General features: G+C 48.3%; 1 protein-coding gene across 3 annotated transcripts in view; it reads left to right on the top strand.

Annotated features, from left to right (window-relative positions):
* Positions 1–17,904, top strand: part of KSR2 (kinase suppressor of ras 2) — a gene marked incomplete at its 3' end in the record, with an annotated part of 362,386 nt that overhangs the window by 186,958 nt on the left and 157,524 nt on the right. For all 3 annotated transcript variants that reach the window (XM_081036474.1, XM_081036472.1, XM_081036473.1), the window contains exon 5: positions 12,460–12,644. In XM_081036474.1, coding sequence (XP_080892600.1) covers positions 12,460–12,644 — 185 coding nt within the window. The remainder of the gene's footprint in view (positions 1–12,459; positions 12,645–17,904) is intronic.

The following is a 17,904-nucleotide window of genomic DNA, read 5'->3' as shown; positions in this document are numbered from 1 at the left end:
CGACATTCTGGTTGGTCTCAGCCTAAATACCAGGTCCCAGAGAGGCCTGACCACCCACTCACTACCACATCACCTGATTTTAATTCTCCGTGGATCTCTTATTGCTGACCTGTGTCTCCTTGTCGTTTCATCTGTTTGTGTATATCCCTCACCAGGACACCAGCCCAGGGAGGGCGTGGCTCTTGTCTGTCCCCTCCATTGCTCGAGTCCAGTCACCTTATCGTCCTAGTGATATTTATTAGATTACATTTTTGAATCGATATATATCTTTTAAAGACACACATGAGCTCATACTGTACCCATTGTTTGTGCCTCTTCTTTCACTAAATAGTAAGCGTTGGTCGTCTCTCCATCCCGATTCTCTAAAACACCTCCATAGTCCCGTTAAATGGAAGCACCATAACTTAATTGTCCAGCCCCCTAGGAAGCCTGTTTTGACTGTCTCCGGTCTTTTGCGAAGCAAAGTTGATTTTACTCTTGGGAGAGGGAGGTTGAGAGTCAGACTTGGAGAGGAACGAAGGGATGAGATGGAACAGAACAAGGCATCACCTCACCTCGCAACGCTGGGATTGGGGTTGGTTTGGAGCAGCGATGTCCCAAAGAAGTTTCAGCATTCATGGAAATGTTTGATTATCTGTTGTGGCCCATCTGCTAATCATGAGCCACGAGTGACTTTTGAGCATTTAAATGATAGGTATGGTGACTGATAAGCAGGATTTAAAATGTCACCTCCCTTAAATTACATGTTAGTAGCCACATGTGGCTATGGCTAATGTATAGGACAGCCTAGAGTTAGGCAAAGGACTTTTAGTTACCACTGAAGGGCATTACTGATGCCCAGCCCTGAACAATTCAGGCCATTGTGACTGGGCTATGGAAGGGAAGGGAATAGGACGGCAGAGTGTTCATTATTTAGGCGCAGAAGGTTAAGCGAGAAGCTGTCATAGAGGGAACATAAACTATCCCTAGTGTGGCCCGATGATGACCCTATCAGAGATAGGGGACATTTTGTTTGTTTGTTTTAGTGCTAAGATTATTCTGAGAGGTACCAAGGGATTTCCTTAGGCTCTAGGCACTGATGGTGGGACCCTTGAGAATGTCCAAGGAAGAACACAGTGGGGTAAGGGACGCTTTGAGCAAAGCATTCCTTGCTGAGCCTTTTCTCTGGATGCCGTTGAAAATGCTGTTGTAACTTCTCTTCTTCCCGGAAGGCTCCCTGCCTCCCCAGCCTGGCGTCATCTCCCCATGCTGGTGACAGGCAGCCTCCTTCCCCATCCCTGGGGTCCTCAGACTTGCATGTGTTTCTCCCGAGGCAAGAGGGCCAGGGCCAAGAGGAACTCTTTGGGTACTTGTCCTTCTTCTCTTCATGTTGAGTCTTGACCTACTTCCACACGGGAAGGACTTTGTGTGTAACGTACCTCAGTCTGCGTCTAGAGGAAATGAACTGTCTTGGCAAGGGACCAGTGTAAGAACCATATCTACTGGGCACCCGCTGGGAGCCAGATACTTTGTTAGGCACTTGAAACACAGTATGTCATCGGGTCTTCATACATTCCTGTGTATGAAGAATGAGGCAGCGTTAGGCCTTTTTACAGGTGGGGGACATTGAGGCTCAGAGAGGTTAACACAGCTAGTAAGGGGGAGACATACAGTTCCCGTAGCATGGTTTTTTCTAACTGGAATCAAATACACATAACATGAACATTACCACTTTAACCATTTTTAAGTGTGCAATTCAGTGGCATTGAGTACATTCATAGCCTTGTGCAACTATGGCTCCTGTCCAGTCCTAGAACTTTTTCATCACCCCAAATGGGAAGTTTGTACCCATGAAGCAGTCGCTGTCCATCTTTCACCCTCACCCCGACCCCTCCCCCAGCCCGGACAACCTCATAGCTAATCTGCTTTCTGTCTCTATGGATTTACCTCTTTGAGACAGTTCATCACATGGAGTCATAATACGTGGGCTTTTGTGGCTGGCTTCTTTCACTTAGCATCATGTTTTTGAGGTTCTTCCATGTTGTACGAGGTCTGACAATTAAGTTCAAAAACTTGTTGCAAACGACGTGGCTAACCTTTTTTGATATCAGAGGGATTATTTGCTATGAATTTGTACCAGCTGGACAAACAGTTAACCAAGTTTACTATCTGGAAGGGCTGAAAAGGCTGCATGAAAAAGTTAGACGACCTGAACTTTTCGCCAACAATTCACGGCTCTTGCATCACGACAATGCACCAGCTCACACAGCACTGTCTGGGAGGGCGTTTTTAGCCAGTAAAGAAATCGCTGTGTTGGAACACCCTCCCTACTCACCTGGTCTGGCCCCCAATGACTTCTTTCTTTACCTGAAGACAAAGGAAATATTGAAAGGAAGACATTTGGATGACATTCAGGACATCAAGGGTCATACGATGACAGCTCTGATGGCCATTCCAGAAAAAGAGTTCCAAAATTGCTTTGAAGGGTGGACTAGGCGCTGGCATCGGTGCATAGCTTCCCACGGGGAGTACTTGGAAGGTGACCGTAGTGATACCCAGCAATGAGGTAGGTAGCACTTTTTCTAGGATGAGTTCACGAACTTAATTGTTTGACCTCGTATCATGTGTCCATAACTCATTTCTTTTTATGGCTGAATAATATACATTTGAATGGCTAAACATTTGGGTTGTTTTCCCTTTTTGACTATTATGAACGGTGCTGCTACAGTTTCTGTTTGAACTGTTTTGAACCTGTTTTGAACCTGTTTGAACCTGTTTTGAACCTGTTTTCAGTTCTTTCGGGTATATGTCTAGGAGTGGAATTGCCGGGTTGTACAGTAATTCCATGTCTAACTTGTTGAGGTACCACCAGCCTGTCTGCCTCAGTGCCTCCACCATTTTGCATTCCCGCCAGCAATATACAAGGGTTCTGATCCTGCACATCCTCACCAACGCTTGTTCTTTTCTGATTTCTTGATGATAACCATCCCAGTGGTGTGTAAGTGGTACCTCATTGTGGTTTTGATTTGCATTTCCCTAATGACTCATGACCTTGAGCATCTTCTCATGGGCTTATTGGCCATTTGTATATCTTCTTTGGAGAAATGTTGAGTCACGTCCTTGACCCACTTTTGAATTGGGTTGTGTGTCTTTTGTATTGTTTTAAAAAGACATTTTGTGAGGCATAACTTTCTTTCAGAAGTAAAGTGCAGACATTTTTGCATACAGTTTGATTAATTTTTATACATCAATATACCCATGTAATCACCACCCAATCAAGACAGAAGATTTATCCATCCCCACCCCAGGAGGATTCTTGGGTCCCCTTCTGGTCGATAACCCGCCCAAAGAAAAGAAGGACTCTTTTGGCTTCTCTTCCCATAGATTAGTTTTGCCTGTTCTTGAATTTCATGGAAATGGAATCATACAATTTATGCTCTTTGGGGGCTGGCTTCTTTTGCCGAACACTACGTCTTTGAGATTCAGCCATGTTATAGTAGAGCAATAATTTCCTGTTTTGTTGCAATCCAGTAGTCAACTGTGTGAGTATTCTGTGATTTATTTATCCATCCTCCTATTGATGGACATTGAGAATATTTCCAGTGTTTGCCATCTGAGTAACATTGCCCTTCCTTACCATTCCTACACAGGTCGTTTTGTGGACATGGGCACTCATTTTGTTTGGGGACATACCCAGGGGTGAATTGTTGGGCCAGAGGGTATGATCAGCTTTAGTAGGTACTGTCAGGTAGTTTCTCAAAATGGTTGTACCAGTGAACAATCTCCAGAATTTAAATTCTGGTTACTCTATAGCCTCATTAACATTTGGGGCTGTCAATTCTATTTTAGCCATTCTGGTGGGACCTATACTCAAATTTACTTAACCTTTTTTTCAACCAACATCTCCTCCTTTCTTCTTTCTCACCTCCTCCTTTTCCTTTTTTCCCCCCTTCCTATTCTTCTTTTTCTTCTTAGTATATTTTACGTAAAGCTGTATGCCAGGAAATAATTGCTATGAAGTTACGGAGTTGATGTGAAAGTTTACTTTTCCAATCTTAACAATTAAAATGCAGCAGTGTTAATCATGTCTCATGGGAAAGCACAGCACACTCCTCTCGACCTGGGGGGAAAGGCAGCTTATGCTGTAAGCTTATGCTTAATACTGTTTGACTGAGTCATCTGTGCCCCTTCCTTGCCAGGGCCCTGGGTGATGAATGCCGTGCTTGGGGTGTGCTCAACCCAGAAATGAGGGCTGTCACCTCTGGCCAAGGAGCAGAGTGGCTTCTCACTAAACACCCCCCAGTGTTAGACTTAACAGGCCCTTGTTTTTCTAAACCTCCCCCTTCCCTGGAATCTGAGCAGCTGAGTGGAGGGGCCTAGTACCCCTGCCCCTCCCTTTTCACAGAAGAATTGGTGCTATTCTTTGGTTTTGAAGAGTGTCTTTATGGAGGCATTCTCTTAGGTAATCAGATCAGGCCAGCTGTAAAGGATTTGGGCCCTGTTTGTGAGGGAGGGACAGCTCACTCAGCCCCATGCAGAAAAAACAGGCACTTTTTCCTGTTTTGGGAAATGGTTACTGGATAGCGCTTTGCTACACAGGGTGGTGTGTGAGAATGTGGGCTCATGCCTACCCTCCAACCAGGCCTGCGACAAGCTTGTCTCTTCCCAGCCCTGTCATTTCCTCCCAATTGGTTGGGCCAGATGCTCCAGACGCCATTAATGAGGCGCTAAGGGATTTGGCCTGTGAAGGCTTTTGAGTTCAAGGGGTCACAACCCTACACGCAAGGAAGCTGTGGGTAAAGAGGAACTGTGAATCAGCGTTTTGGATTTCTCGGGGTAGATACCTAAGAGTGGAATTGCTGGGTCATCAGATAGCTCCAATTCCAGTTGTTGGAGATAACTCCATACTGTCTTCCATAGCGGCTGCACCAATCTGCAACCCCACCCAGCAGGGCGTGAGAGTTTCCCTTTTCTCCACATCCTCAGCAGCACTGTTGTTTGTTGATTTATTGATGACAGCCGGGAAAGGGGTGGGGATGAGGAGAAGGGGAAGGGGTTAGAAAGCACAAATTGGTAGCCACCATATTGCCACGGGGATACGAAAGACAGTTTGGGGAATATAATCAATAATGTTGTAGAGATTTTGTAGGGTGTCAGATGGGCACATGTATTATTAGGGAGACCACCTCAGGGACAGTGTAGATACCTGATCACTGTGCTGTACACCTGAAGCTGAATAATATTGAATGTCAACTATAATTTAATACATATATGGTCACAGGATGTGGAGTACAGCATAGGGAATAGAGTCCGTGGAACTGTAGTAGCTACATATGATGTCAAAGGGGCAGTAGGTTGGGGGGAGGGGGTTATCACTTTGTGAGGGGTGCAAATGTCTAACTATTACATTGTTTTATACACCTGAAACTTAAAACAAAACAAAACAAAAAGCAGTGTGAGCCCCTGGGCTCTGCTTAAGTCAAAGCCCAGCAAACTTTTGGAATAGGGAATGGTGCAAAGACTAAACACCATTTGGGACTTCCTTCAGTGTTCTTTGTGTTTTTGTGGGCTCTGAGAGGTGGGCTGGCAAACGAGTGTCAGTCAAGAGCCTTTGAGTGCAGAGCCCGCGAAAGACCGGGGCGGACCTTGGCCAGGGGCTGGCAAGAGAAATCAGGTGTGTCTGTGTCCGCAAGGAGCCCATAGTTGAAAATCAACAGAGAAGAGCCTGCTGAACCAGCCCTCCTGACTCGCACATCGAAACTGGGTCACATTCCTTTAGAATTCCCCCAAGATGGAAGATGCTAGGTTATCCTTGCTGGAGTTGGGGCACACAGGCTGGGTTGGGGTGCCTGTTTTGTGTTAGGTGCTGGGAATGTAAGCTCTTCCTGTGTGTGTGGCGGGCACGGGCCGTGGGGGAGACAGATATTCACTTAGTAACCACACAAGTGAATGCAGAATTTCAGTTGAGATTCAAGGGCACAAGCAGATGGCGCTGGGAGCACACGTAATCTGAGGGTCTGACTGGATCTGCGGGTTGGGGACTTCGTCTCTAGGGAAGTGATTCCTAAAGGATGAGTGAGTCTCTACAAACAGGCAGCATGGGGAATAGTGTTTCAGGCAGAGGGGACAACATGTGCAAAGGCCTGAGGTAGATGAGAACTTGGTGAAGTCAAGGGCCAGAAAGATGACCAGAGTGGCTGGAGTCAGAGGGTGACAAGGTGATGATGGAAAGTGGGCCCTGAGAGTCCTGTGAAGCTTTCATAAGCCACAAAGAGGCATAACAACAGGAAACTTTAGGAAGTTTTTAAGCAGGGGAATGACATGGTACAATGCATGCTTTTTAAAACCTCACTTTGGCTGCTGGGTGGAGAATACATTGTAAAGAATCAGAAAGGAATGAGGTTTTGACCCATGCTACCACATGGATGAACCTCAAAAACATTATGCGACGTGAAAGAAGCCAGACGTAGAAGTTCACGTAGTGTATGATTCCATTTATGTGAAATATCCAGAATAGGCAAATCCATAGGGTCAAGGAAACAGATTGGTGGTTGCCAGGGGCTGGAAGGAAGGGGAATGGAGAGTATTTAATGGGTACAGGTTTCCTTTGGGGTGAGGAAAATATTTTTGGTACTAGATAGAGGTGGTGTTTGCACAACGTTGTGAATACGTAATGCTACCCAGTTGTTCACTTTCAAATGGTTAATTTTATATCACGTGAATTTCACCTCACTATTGACAAAAGCACCAAAAAAAGTGGGATTAGGAGTCTGACGAAGAAGCAGTAGCAGCCGCAGCTCAGGTGAGGGAGGAAGGTGGCGGGGACTAGAATGGTAGGATGGGAGATGGGAGGTCATGCACTGATTCAAAGAAACGATAAGAGTTCTCAGGATCCTGTTGGTTCGGATATTCTGTGCAAATTATTATCAGGAAGGTTGGAAGAACTTTCCTCGATGCCAACACTGGAGTAGTCCTTCGCTATGCTTGGTAAAAGAAATACATTTTCCTAAGCCCAGACTATGGCCCCAGAGCCGGGGGTCTTTCCCTAACACAGATGTGCAGCTTCAGCTCAGCCCGGCTCCAAGGCTGATGTCACATGGCCTGCGATGTCAGGGGCTCCTGACTTGCCTGCCCACCCAGAAAGCAGCAGTATCCGCCCCGGGCTCATACAGATCCGAAGGATGGAGCTGCCCTTGCCAGTGTTTCATGCCACCTCAGCTTTTCCTGGAATTGGCCCCATTTCCAGAGAAGACATTTATGTAATAGATATCTAATGTCCTGCGAAGATCGTAGAGAGGCTGTTTTTTTAAATTGCATCTGCAGGATATACTGCACAATATTCACTAAACCTTAGTACACAGAGTCATTAGGTGCAATCACTTGCGTCTGTTTTCCTCTCTGAGCATACCTGGGTAATGAGGGTATTTGGTAAAGGTGAATCCCACACCCTGTCCACGAAGACTTTCTTGGTGTGTAGGAAGCGATACAGGATTTCCTCCTACCTACGCTGGTCAAACAGCCATCTATCCTCCCACTGTCTCCTCCTTCTGTCCTCTCTTCCCTCTATCCTTCCTACCATCCTCTCTTCCATCTATCCGCCTTTCCTTCCTACCATCCTCTCTTCCTTCATTGCATCCATCTATTGCTCTATTCATCGACCATCCTTCCATCCTTTGATCTTTTCACCCTTCCATCCACCCATCCCTCCACCTGTCCACCCTCCCTTCCATCCTCCTCCATTCCTTTTATCCCTTCTTCTATTTTCCTATTCTCTTTTCCGTTCTATCTGTCTGTCCTCCCATTCTTTCATCCTCTCATTCTCCTCCCTCTTCCTCCATTCCTTCTAACCATGCTTCCATCCTTTCTGTCCTTCATTCATTTAATTCTTTCATTTGTACCCTTTTCCCCATTCACCCATCCGTCCTTCCATCAGTCCAGCTTTTTATCCATCCATTTGTCCAACCAACATGTATTTATACGCACCCCTTCTCTCCTCCATCTGTGCCATGCGTTGGTCAGGGAAACAGACTCTCATTGAACTACTGTTACACTTGGGCTGGGTTAGAGTTGGTTTTCTTTGTACGAGGAGCTGGCCTCCTCACTTGGTGGCCCCGTGCCTCAAGGTCCCCATCTGTGGTTTGGAGATGACAGTGGTATCTATTGCTAGAGGGTTGACCGTGTCCTCTTCATTTGCCAAGGGTAGTGTGGGTTGAGAGAGTTCCTGGATGTCTCAGGTGAAAAACACAGCTTGGCTTCAATTTCTGGCTTCTTCAAGCTTCTTTCCATGCTGTACAGACACCCAATTTAACCTGGTCTTACTGACACTAATAACAGGTCTCCTGAACCCTCATTCTGTGCTGGGCCCCGTGCCCAGCACATGACCTCATAGAGTTGTCATGATGTCCTTCGTCGGCAAGTGCTGTTATTTTCCTCATTGTCCAGGTGAGGAAACCGAGGCAACAATGAGGTGACATCACTTTCCTGAAGTCACAGTGCAGGACCCACGTCCCGGTCTCCCTGACCCCAAAGCCTATGAGTTGAACTCCTAAATGACACTGCCTCGGTGTAAATGCCTCTTTGAATTGCCACCACTGGACACTGATGTGGAATGAAATGCCACCGCCTTCTTGCTTCTCTCTCTTCTTCAACTGTGGGCAGGGAGAGCCAGCCAGCGGGTGCTTCTGTAACAAGAGATACCTTCCTGGGCCTTGCCGCAGGCCCCTGGTGAGCTGACAAGCAGGGCTGCCAGCCAGCACTGATTAGGGGGACGCTGCAGGTATACTTGAACTTCTTACAGACAGTCAGTCCCCAGCTTCCTGGAGAAAGGCGACTTTTAGGCTGCTTGTGTGGGGGTCCTCCAGTCTTAAATTAACACACCTCCCTGGGTGCTCCATCCGTCCAGAACTGTGAAAATGTGTAAGGTGGGTTTGCATTGGCCACAAGAGGGCACCCAACTCCTGGCCAGCCCTGAATGGGGCGTTGGGGGAGGTGGGGAGGAGAGCAGTGAGGTTAGTTTTATTTGCAGGTTGAAACCAAACTCGCTTAAAATGATCACCCAGGATCCTTGGGAGGGCTTGGGAAAATGTTTCCAAACCAGCTCAAGAGGTTCATTCTGTTTAGCTGGTGCAGCGCTCGGGGCTGAGAGCTCCAACAACAAAAACCAGAGGTTCCTGCCCTCAAGAAGCCCACAGTTGAGTGTGGAAGACAGAGTATTCGGATGTCATGTGCTAAGTACCAGAGTTCTAATCCAGATTGCTCATTGGATACGCATTTCATGAGCACCTACTGTGTACCAGGCTCTGTGCTAGTTGCCAAGGACAGAGAAATGAACAATACAAAACCTCTGTCCTCAAAGATGCACCGTCCGCTTGGGAGACAAAAATGAAAAGAATGAATTTGGAAAAACAGGAGCGTGTAGCCACAGAGATATATACAGAATAGTTTAGGAGAGCTGAGGAGGAATAGCCAACCCAAGCTAGGAGGGGAGGGTTTCCAGGCTGTGGGGACAGCATAAGCAAAGGGTTGGAGGTAAGAAACAGTACAGAATACATGGCTGGAGCTCAGTGAGAGGGGAACGGAGAGGGCCGCAGGGCCAGATCATGGCGGGGAGTGCGGAGCGGATGCCATGTTAAGGAGATTGGGTCTTATCCCGAATATGATGGGGGAGCAGATACTACAAGAGTGAGGGGAGGGTCCTGATAAGTGGGGGAGGAAGAGGACATCACTGCTGTAGTAACGTGAAGTGGGCTGTGCGGTACGTGTAGGAGTTCACCAGGCAGAGAAAGGAGAGAGACAGAAAAAACATTCTGTCAGGGGCACTGTTGCTATTCCTTGGGAGCCAGTGACGGGACTCTTGAGGTTCCTTGCCCCTCCGGCACAACATTTTTCTCTTAGTGTCTGCAAGTGACAGGACTCGGAGTTAGAGAAGGGCACATGGAAAAATCTGTGTTGGAATGATTGGTGGGTGGTTCTGGAGAAAGGACCCAAAGAGGAGGAATGGTTGGAGCTAAAGGGAAAATTCTGGGCATGGTAACTAGCCATTCCAGTGCCTCCAGCCTGAACATGTCCAAAATCAAGCTCCCAGGGACAGCCATTCTCAGAGTAGATGGTGCTCTGGGTTCAGGATCGACCTGGAGAGTCTGGGGTGTGGGGTGTGATTGAGAGATGGACCCTGGAATCACACCACTTGGTTTAAATGCTGACACAACATCATACACACCTCTTACCTTCTCAGTGCTTCAGGGCTCTTATCAGCATAAAGAAGATAACACCTCCCTTATACTCTTATTGTGTGCTTAAACGAGATGATACGTGAAAAGCATTTGGTGCAGTTCCTGGGACATGGTCAGCACTCAAATCAAAGTAGCAGTCATTGCAGCTGTTGTTGTTACTATTATGCTTAAGCCTCCTGCTTGGTAAAGTGAAAATTAAAAAGAAAACACCCAATGTCCCTGTTTTATGTTTATACATTCAGAGATGCATTCCCTTCGTTTCAGATCAAAGCGTTATCAGCAGTAGGCTGGAAACCTTTAGCTTTTGGGTTCTCCTTCTCATCCCTTTTTCAATAGGAAGAGTCCTGTTGGAAATTGAATAACTTCATCTTCTAATGACATGTTTTCAGGGAAGATGTCCAGGAAAAAAATTACTAATCCCCAAAGCATTTTGAAATCCCCTGGTCTTTTTATTTTGCCTCTGACCTATGGATAACTGCTAAGCCCCCCACCTTCTTGCCCAGATTTTGCCCTGAATGTCCTGTGCTGCAGGTGGAAGGCAGACCATTCCATGGTAGGACCAGTGTGGCTCTACCATGGGGTTGAGATGGGACATCACCCTTCTCTCTTCTCTTGAATGGACTCGGCACTGACCATGGACCAAAGGCTGTGAGCTGAGGACAGTCAGACCCCCACCCTCCTCTCTTTGGCCAGTTAGAGATCATTCAGCAACTATTTCCTCATTCAATAAAGTCACTTTGCCAAGCACCTGGTGTACAAAGAATCCCATTGAATTTGGGTCTTGAAGAGTCCTTATGAGTAAAGACCAAAATTGCCGGAAGCTTCCACGTTGTCTTAGCTTCCGAGTCTTTTGTCTAAAGGAAATAGCAGACAGATTCCCCTTCTGTAATGATATTAATAACATGTAATGTACTTAGTGTTAAGTAACTCACAGGGATGATTTCACTGAATTCTCTCCACAGCCCTACGAAGAAGGGCTAGCTTATAGATAAGGGAGCTGAGGTTCGCAGAAGTTTAACTGATGTACCCAAGGGTGAGAAGCCAGTATCTGTATCTGGAGAGTCTGGGCCCAGAATTGTATCTTTCAACACCAGGCTGCAAGCCCCCCTCACCCTCCCCCACTACCAAGCAACACTGCTATGGTGGGAGCAAGGGTGGAGGGGGTGGGCTCCCAGAGTCTCTTCGCCATGTAACTCCCCCACATCCCTTGCAGATCCCCTGAGATGCCCTCATGTGATCCAGCCTATGGTTTGGGGGAGCACCTTCTTTCTGTACCCTTCAGGCAGGCACCCTCTGGGGCTCCTGGTAGAGACGAGAGTGAGAACCACCAGGTCGTGGGTGGGCTCTGCAGAAGGGACCAGGGGCCGGAAGTCCTGATTAAAGGGCTGCTGGGGTCCTGCCTGAGACTTAGTCTCTCTCCTTGGAGCTCCTGAAAGTCATCTTAGGCTTAACTTATACAGAAATGGGTTTGTTGTTTCTCTGTGGATGGAAGGCTGTGAATCTGAAGAATAAAAACATATAGGGGATGCAGGCCACCTTGACACAGATCCCCTGGGCTCCCTGAGGTCAGCCTGGATTTGCTGTCTTCCTCCAATGGCCAAAGGGCAAAGGGCAGTTGGCCAATGGGCAGTGGGGATTCGGGGAATTTAAGATGTGCAGGCAGACACTAGGTTGGAGCCTGGAGTTGAACTTGACCCTGACTCTCCAGAGCGTCTCTAAGGACCCAGGTGAAAAATAATTGTTCACCTATTTGCTTATACCCCATGGTAGAATGGGCTTTTTACAGGGCAAGGGTGAATCCATTTGGCCAAGTCCCTTTCTCTCGACCTGTCAGTGCCAGAAAGCTTGTGGGCTCTTTTAATTTCTCTACATGGGTCTTGGAAGTATCAGGGAAGGCTTCCTGGAGGAAGAACACTCAACTCTTTAGCTGGGAAGGATTGGGGTATTGGAGAAGGCTTCCTGGAGGAGAGGACACGAGAGCTAAATCATAAAAGACAGTTGGTAATTAACCAGCTAAAGAAGAAGACGGTATTCCAGGTCGTAGGGCTAGCATAAGCAAAGGGTTGGAGGTGAGAAACAGCACAGAAACGTGGCTAGTGCTCAGTGAGAGGGGAATGGAGAGGGCTGCCAGGCCAGATCAAGGTGGGGAGTGGGTATTGGGTGCCATGCTAAGGAAATTGGGGCTCCCTGCTCTCATTTTATATGCATGTGGATATATTTCTCTCCCCCTTTTCTCTCTCCCTTTTAGAGCCAAGAAGAAAAGCAAACCCTTGAACCTTAAGATTCACAGCAGCGTGGGCAGCTGTGAGAACATCCCTTCACAGCAGCGCTCCCCACTCCTGTCCGAGCGCTCCCTCCGCTCCTTCTTTGTGGGACACGGGCCTTTCCTGCCCTCCACCCCTCCGGTCCACAGCGAGGCCAACTTCTCCTCAAGTAAGTCACCAGGCACCTGGTCACAGCTGTTGTCTGTGCCAGGTGCATGCTCCCTTTGATTTATCTTTGGTGAAAATGCTCGTGAAATGTTCACTGAACTGCCTCATCGGCATCCTCACCTGCGTGCCTGCCACCCCCTGCCCACGCCACGCACGCCCCTTTGGATGGTTTTGAAGGGAAGAGGGCGTAATTGGCGCTCTGGAGGTTGACTGGCGGTTGTCATTGGTCCCACGTCCTTACTGCATCCCTACTCCTTTTGCCTGCAGGTGCGAAAGGATAACAGAGGGAAGCAAGCCTGCAGGGCGTTAAAGGAAAGAAACATCTGCTTTTCCTTGCTTCTGTTTCTCAGCTGCCCTGTCACAGGCTTTTTTCTGTTTCTGTGGTGGAAGAGGCTCTTGTGATTGCATTTGGTAACTTTTTCCCCCCCACGCAGGTCTAACACGTATAACCTTTATATCTCAAAGATGTATTTGGGTTCAAACTGGGCTGAGTGTGGCCTGGGGTAGTTACATACCGCTCCCCTGAATTCTGCTGCAGACAAAGTGGTTATTACTGAGAGTGGAAATGCAGCTTTCTAGTGATCAAGGGCTGAGGTCTTCGACAGCATTTAATCTTCTCTGCCCAGTGGCCTGTTTTGCTGAACAGGCAGAGACGTGGTTAGAGGGGGCGCCGCTGCAAAAGGCCCAACCAGTCTTCCAGCCAAGACAAGAACTTTTTTTGACTGGCAGCTCAGGAGGAGTGGGGCTGCTGGAGCGTGGAGGAAACAAACCCAGGCCCTTAATAAGCCACAGTATGTCCATGTTGTGTTGCTGCTCTGACCAATGATGAATAATGTTTACTGAGTATCAGCACTTGCTAATCACTCACATGCATGATCTCATTTAGTTCTTGGAACCACCCATGGTCCAGATGGATTATTCCCATTGTATAGATGAGGAAACTGAGGCTCAGGGACGTCAAAGAACTTTCCCAATGTCACACAGCTATCGAGTAGGTGAGCCCGGATTTGAATCTGGTTCTTTCGATCTCCAGAGTATATGAGCTTAGTCATCATGCATGATTTGGTAACCAAGACCCTTCAAACATGCAACAGGCTGCCTTTCTCCTAATGTGGGCTTCTATTCTTTACCTTTACATAGGATTTTAAAACTTTTCTTAGGGAGGCCACGGACCCTATTAGAATTTGATGAAATCTACTTATTCTCTCCCTGGAAAATCGCACATGTAACAAACATCCAACTTTCGCGTTCAGTGTCAAGGCTGTTGGGTTCAAAAGCTGAGCCTTAGCCCATCTGGACGGTTGGCCTGGGGTGGAACAGTGAATTCAGTTTACGGTCCACAAATGTGGGTCATGCACCCAGCGGAGGGCCGGGACCTGGAATAGACCCATGTGATGTCAGTTAGAAGTTCCAGAGCCTGGCTTGTTTTAGTGCCTGGGGGGTGCAGGCCTGGAATCAAGCAAACCAAAATAGCACTTGCGACCCATGTCAACACTGGAAGGCCAATTTATCAATTTATCAAGAGAAATCACTGTCAGTGAGACCAGAAATGCTCCATGACGGTGGGCCTACGTGGCAGTCAGAGGATGGCGTGGTGAGTCTGGGCGAGGAAAAGGGGTGATGACATAATCAAGTGTGTAACAGCAGAGGGGTGAGGCAGGATGTCATGGCCTGACGGAGATGCCAGGGTTCTAATCTCACCTCTGTGATTTTTGAGCAGTGTGCCTGACCCTCGAGCCAGTTAAGAGCCTCGTTGAGCCTCAGTTTCCTCATCTGTAAAATGAGGATAACAGTAGGTCCATCTCATAGAAGGTTGTGAGGATTATCAGCTCACGTATGCGTCAAACTGTCTGCACGGTGCCTGGCACACAGTAAGTGCTTAATAAATGGTAGCGGGTGTTATGGTGATTATTATCTCCTTTTCCCTGGCAGCATTTACATTCTCTGGCTCCATGATTAACTTGGGGGCTGTGGCTAAATGCCTTTCAGTTGATCCCCTACTTCTCCATGACCCTAAGAACCCTTGGCATTGACCTCGGCACGATGCTGGGCCGCCAGCGTCTCCAGCCGCCATCTGCCTTTGGCCATCGCTATCCTGTGAGCGAATGTCAGCTCGGTCACCTCGAAGGGTCTGGCTGCAGCCCTGCCCTTTAGTTCCGCCCAGAGTAGAAACATCTGGAGCTGGCTTTAAAAAACCACAAACTTGCACATTTTAGATGCCAAAGAGTGTTGTGAGCATTCCCCAGGGCTCCCAGCTCTCACGCTTGCCCTAGTCCTCATCTGTGAGGGGCGGCTTCTCCATTTGCCTGCAGGTGGGAGCGAAGTCCGTAATTAAAAGCGGCCACTGGCACTAAGAGGACCTTAGAAGCACAGTTGCCTCGTTGGACAGTCCTGGTCTTTGTATGCAAAGAGGCGACCCTTTGATCTCCCAGATAGCATTTGAATCTCACTGGGAGAATGAGTGTGTGACCCAAATAGTAGCTGGAATCCCGTGGACCAGTCCCATTTCCACTGATCCTAACAAATAACAGAAATGAAGGCAGTCTGGTGGCCCAGGCTCCAGATGGGGGAGTAGGAAACTGTCTGTTGGAGTCTCGGTGCTGCCACCAATTGCCTGTGTGACCTTTATCCCTGCCTTGTCACAGTTAAGGCTCACCACAATCTTTGAGGCGGGTATTATTGTTCCCATTTTACAGATAAGAAAACTGAGGTTCAGAAGGTGAATGATTTGCCCATATTGTAGGTTTTGAACCCAACTCTGACTCTAGCTTGTATTCTGTCTCTTCATTACAGCAAGTTCCTTTCTCTATCTGGGTCTCAGTTTCCCCAAGTGTAGAGTAAGACTCCATGAGGGTCCATTTCAGAGTTTAGAAACTCTGTGGTTCTCAGACTTACCCAGTGAGCTTTTTTCAAGCCACATCTTCTGACTCACTTAAAATGCTGATAGAGACGCTGGTTGGGGCTATTGGGAGAACACAGCTGCCAGGCACTGGCTCCCCCTTGCTTGTAATAGGCCCGTTCTCTTGCCACTCTGAGTTTCAGAAGAGAACTTTCTGCCTCTGGGCCCCAATGCCAGCCTTCCTCCTGCTGACCCAGCCAAGGGAGACCTGGGGCTGCGTCCCTGCCAGGCTGAGCCTGTCTGCCCGTTTGTCACTGTCAGTTCTGGCTGTGGCTTCCCTGTGAAGGGTGGTGATACACCATCTTGTTTCCCCTGACTGTAAAGCCTGGAGACAGCATTAGGCAGATTTGGCCGAAGAGTGACTGAGCCTTATACCCTCGGATGCCCAGCCACCTTGGATGGGCTGTGAAAAGGACTTCACCTCTTTGGGGCTTCCCTACTTCCCTGGTCTGGGGGTGACGAGCAGGGGAGGGCAGAGGGGTGTAGTAGGAGTCCCAGCTATGGAGGAATCTGTTTCCCAGGTTAGCCGTGGACAAAACACAAGATAGCAGATTCTGCTGTGCAACGTGGAAGGTGCTGACTCAGGAGAAGTAGAGAACGGTGGACTTAGCTCTCCATCCTTGCCGTACTTACTCTGTGTGGCATTGGGGCACACCATAGTACCCTGGTGGTGTCTGATTGGATGCCCTGCACCCATGGACCCTTTTTGGTTCAGTAAGCTGCGTGCCTGCGGGTCCTTGTAGGTTATCGCTGATCCCCTGCTGCCTCGGGTCAGGCCGTGTTTACGATCTCTATGAAGAGGCTTCTTCAGAATGAAAAAGTGCCACCTAGGTGGAACGTAATCATTCATTACTGGCTGGTAGAAGTAATGTCGTGTGTATACCAACTAAGTGGTTGCTGACGTGTCATTGAGCAAGTCACCGAACTTGCGTCTTTTTCTATCCTGCAAGGATGTAGGGAAGACAAAATGAGGAATGCATGTAAATTTCCCAGCACAGGGCCGGTGCTTAGAAGACCGAGTCTCAACAAAGGGTAGCTGTGGGAGCTATTGCTGTATGTTAGGTGATGGACTCGCTTGTAACAATGATGGAAATGATGACAATAATAGCAGCTACCATTTATTGTGTGTTGACGATGTTCCAGGCATCGTCAATTCAGACAAAGCAAATTACTTCTGTTATTTCCCTTCAGCGTCACAGTCCTCCGTTAAGACAGGTACTATTATCATCCCCATTTTACAGATGAAGAAACCGGGGCTGAGAGAGTTTAAGTAATTGGCCCACGGTCACAAAGTTAGGAAGGAGATGGAGTTTGCACTCATCTGAATCCACCGGGAAGAAGGAAATCGCAATGCTGCCCTCACTGAAATCTGTTTAACTCATCAAGTAGGAACCTTAACTGGTTTAAGGTCGTTCTCTGGCACCGTCGCCTGGTTAGAAGGCTGTGCTGTGGGCAGCCTCGCTTGAGGGCTGCCGCTTGTTCACCAGTGTGCTGTGCTCCCTCAAGAGCAGCACCCAGGCTGGCTCACCAGTCGTTACCCCACAGGACTCCAGGGTTGATGTGCAGGGTATCCATTGTCCCAGGTGCTGGCCCTCCCTGTGGGGACCAGGCAGCTGCAGAAAGAGGCCAGAAGACCTGAGTGGCACACAGTGCCAGCTCCTGCATCTCATTCATCCTCTCTGGGCCTCTGTCATGTGGGGTGGCATGTGGGGTCTCTGGTCCCGCTCCCCACATAAGAACACAGGATAGGTGAGGCCAAAAAGGAACACCTACGGAGAGTCACACCACTATAGTCTCACTGGAGGCTGGGTTGGAGACACAGGAAGCAGGAGCCACGCGATTTGCAACCCTCACTCTGCTGCTTGCTAGTCGGTACCACCATCTTGCTAGCCCCCCTTTGCTGCTAGTGTAGCCACAGCAGTTATATTAGTGGCCAATGGCTCACTGGTTACAGCTGACAGCCAACTAGCCACAGCTGATGGCCATCCAATCACAGTTGATGGCCATTTACTACCTGAGCCAGCACCTTTCCACGTGAAGCCGAGAGCCTGGAAACTGCACTCCTGGCTCTGTCCCCACAGCGTCTCTGGCAGAAGATGTGGAATGACGGGTGCTTTTGCCACCTGCAGTTTTCTGGGTGATGCTTTATTAGCTGCCTGTGGGGGTCAGGCATGTCAGGGCAGCATCTACCCCAAGGGAACTAGTGACTGATGATTCCTGGACATCCCTGCTTGGTCCTAGTGACACCAGCTGGAGTTTCATACGAGGCCCCAGTTTTATGAAATACTGTCCTTCATGAGGTGTTCTAAAAGCTGGCACGCTCTCACCTTGTTCCATCTGACCTTGCCCTCCTCTCATCTCT

Source organism: Rhinolophus hipposideros (genome assembly GCF_964194185.1).
Source record: "Rhinolophus hipposideros genome assembly, chromosome: 24".
In the NCBI taxonomy this organism is placed as follows: domain Eukaryota; kingdom Metazoa; phylum Chordata; class Mammalia; order Chiroptera; family Rhinolophidae; genus Rhinolophus; species Rhinolophus hipposideros.
This window is presented reverse-complemented; position numbering and strand designations above follow the sequence as displayed.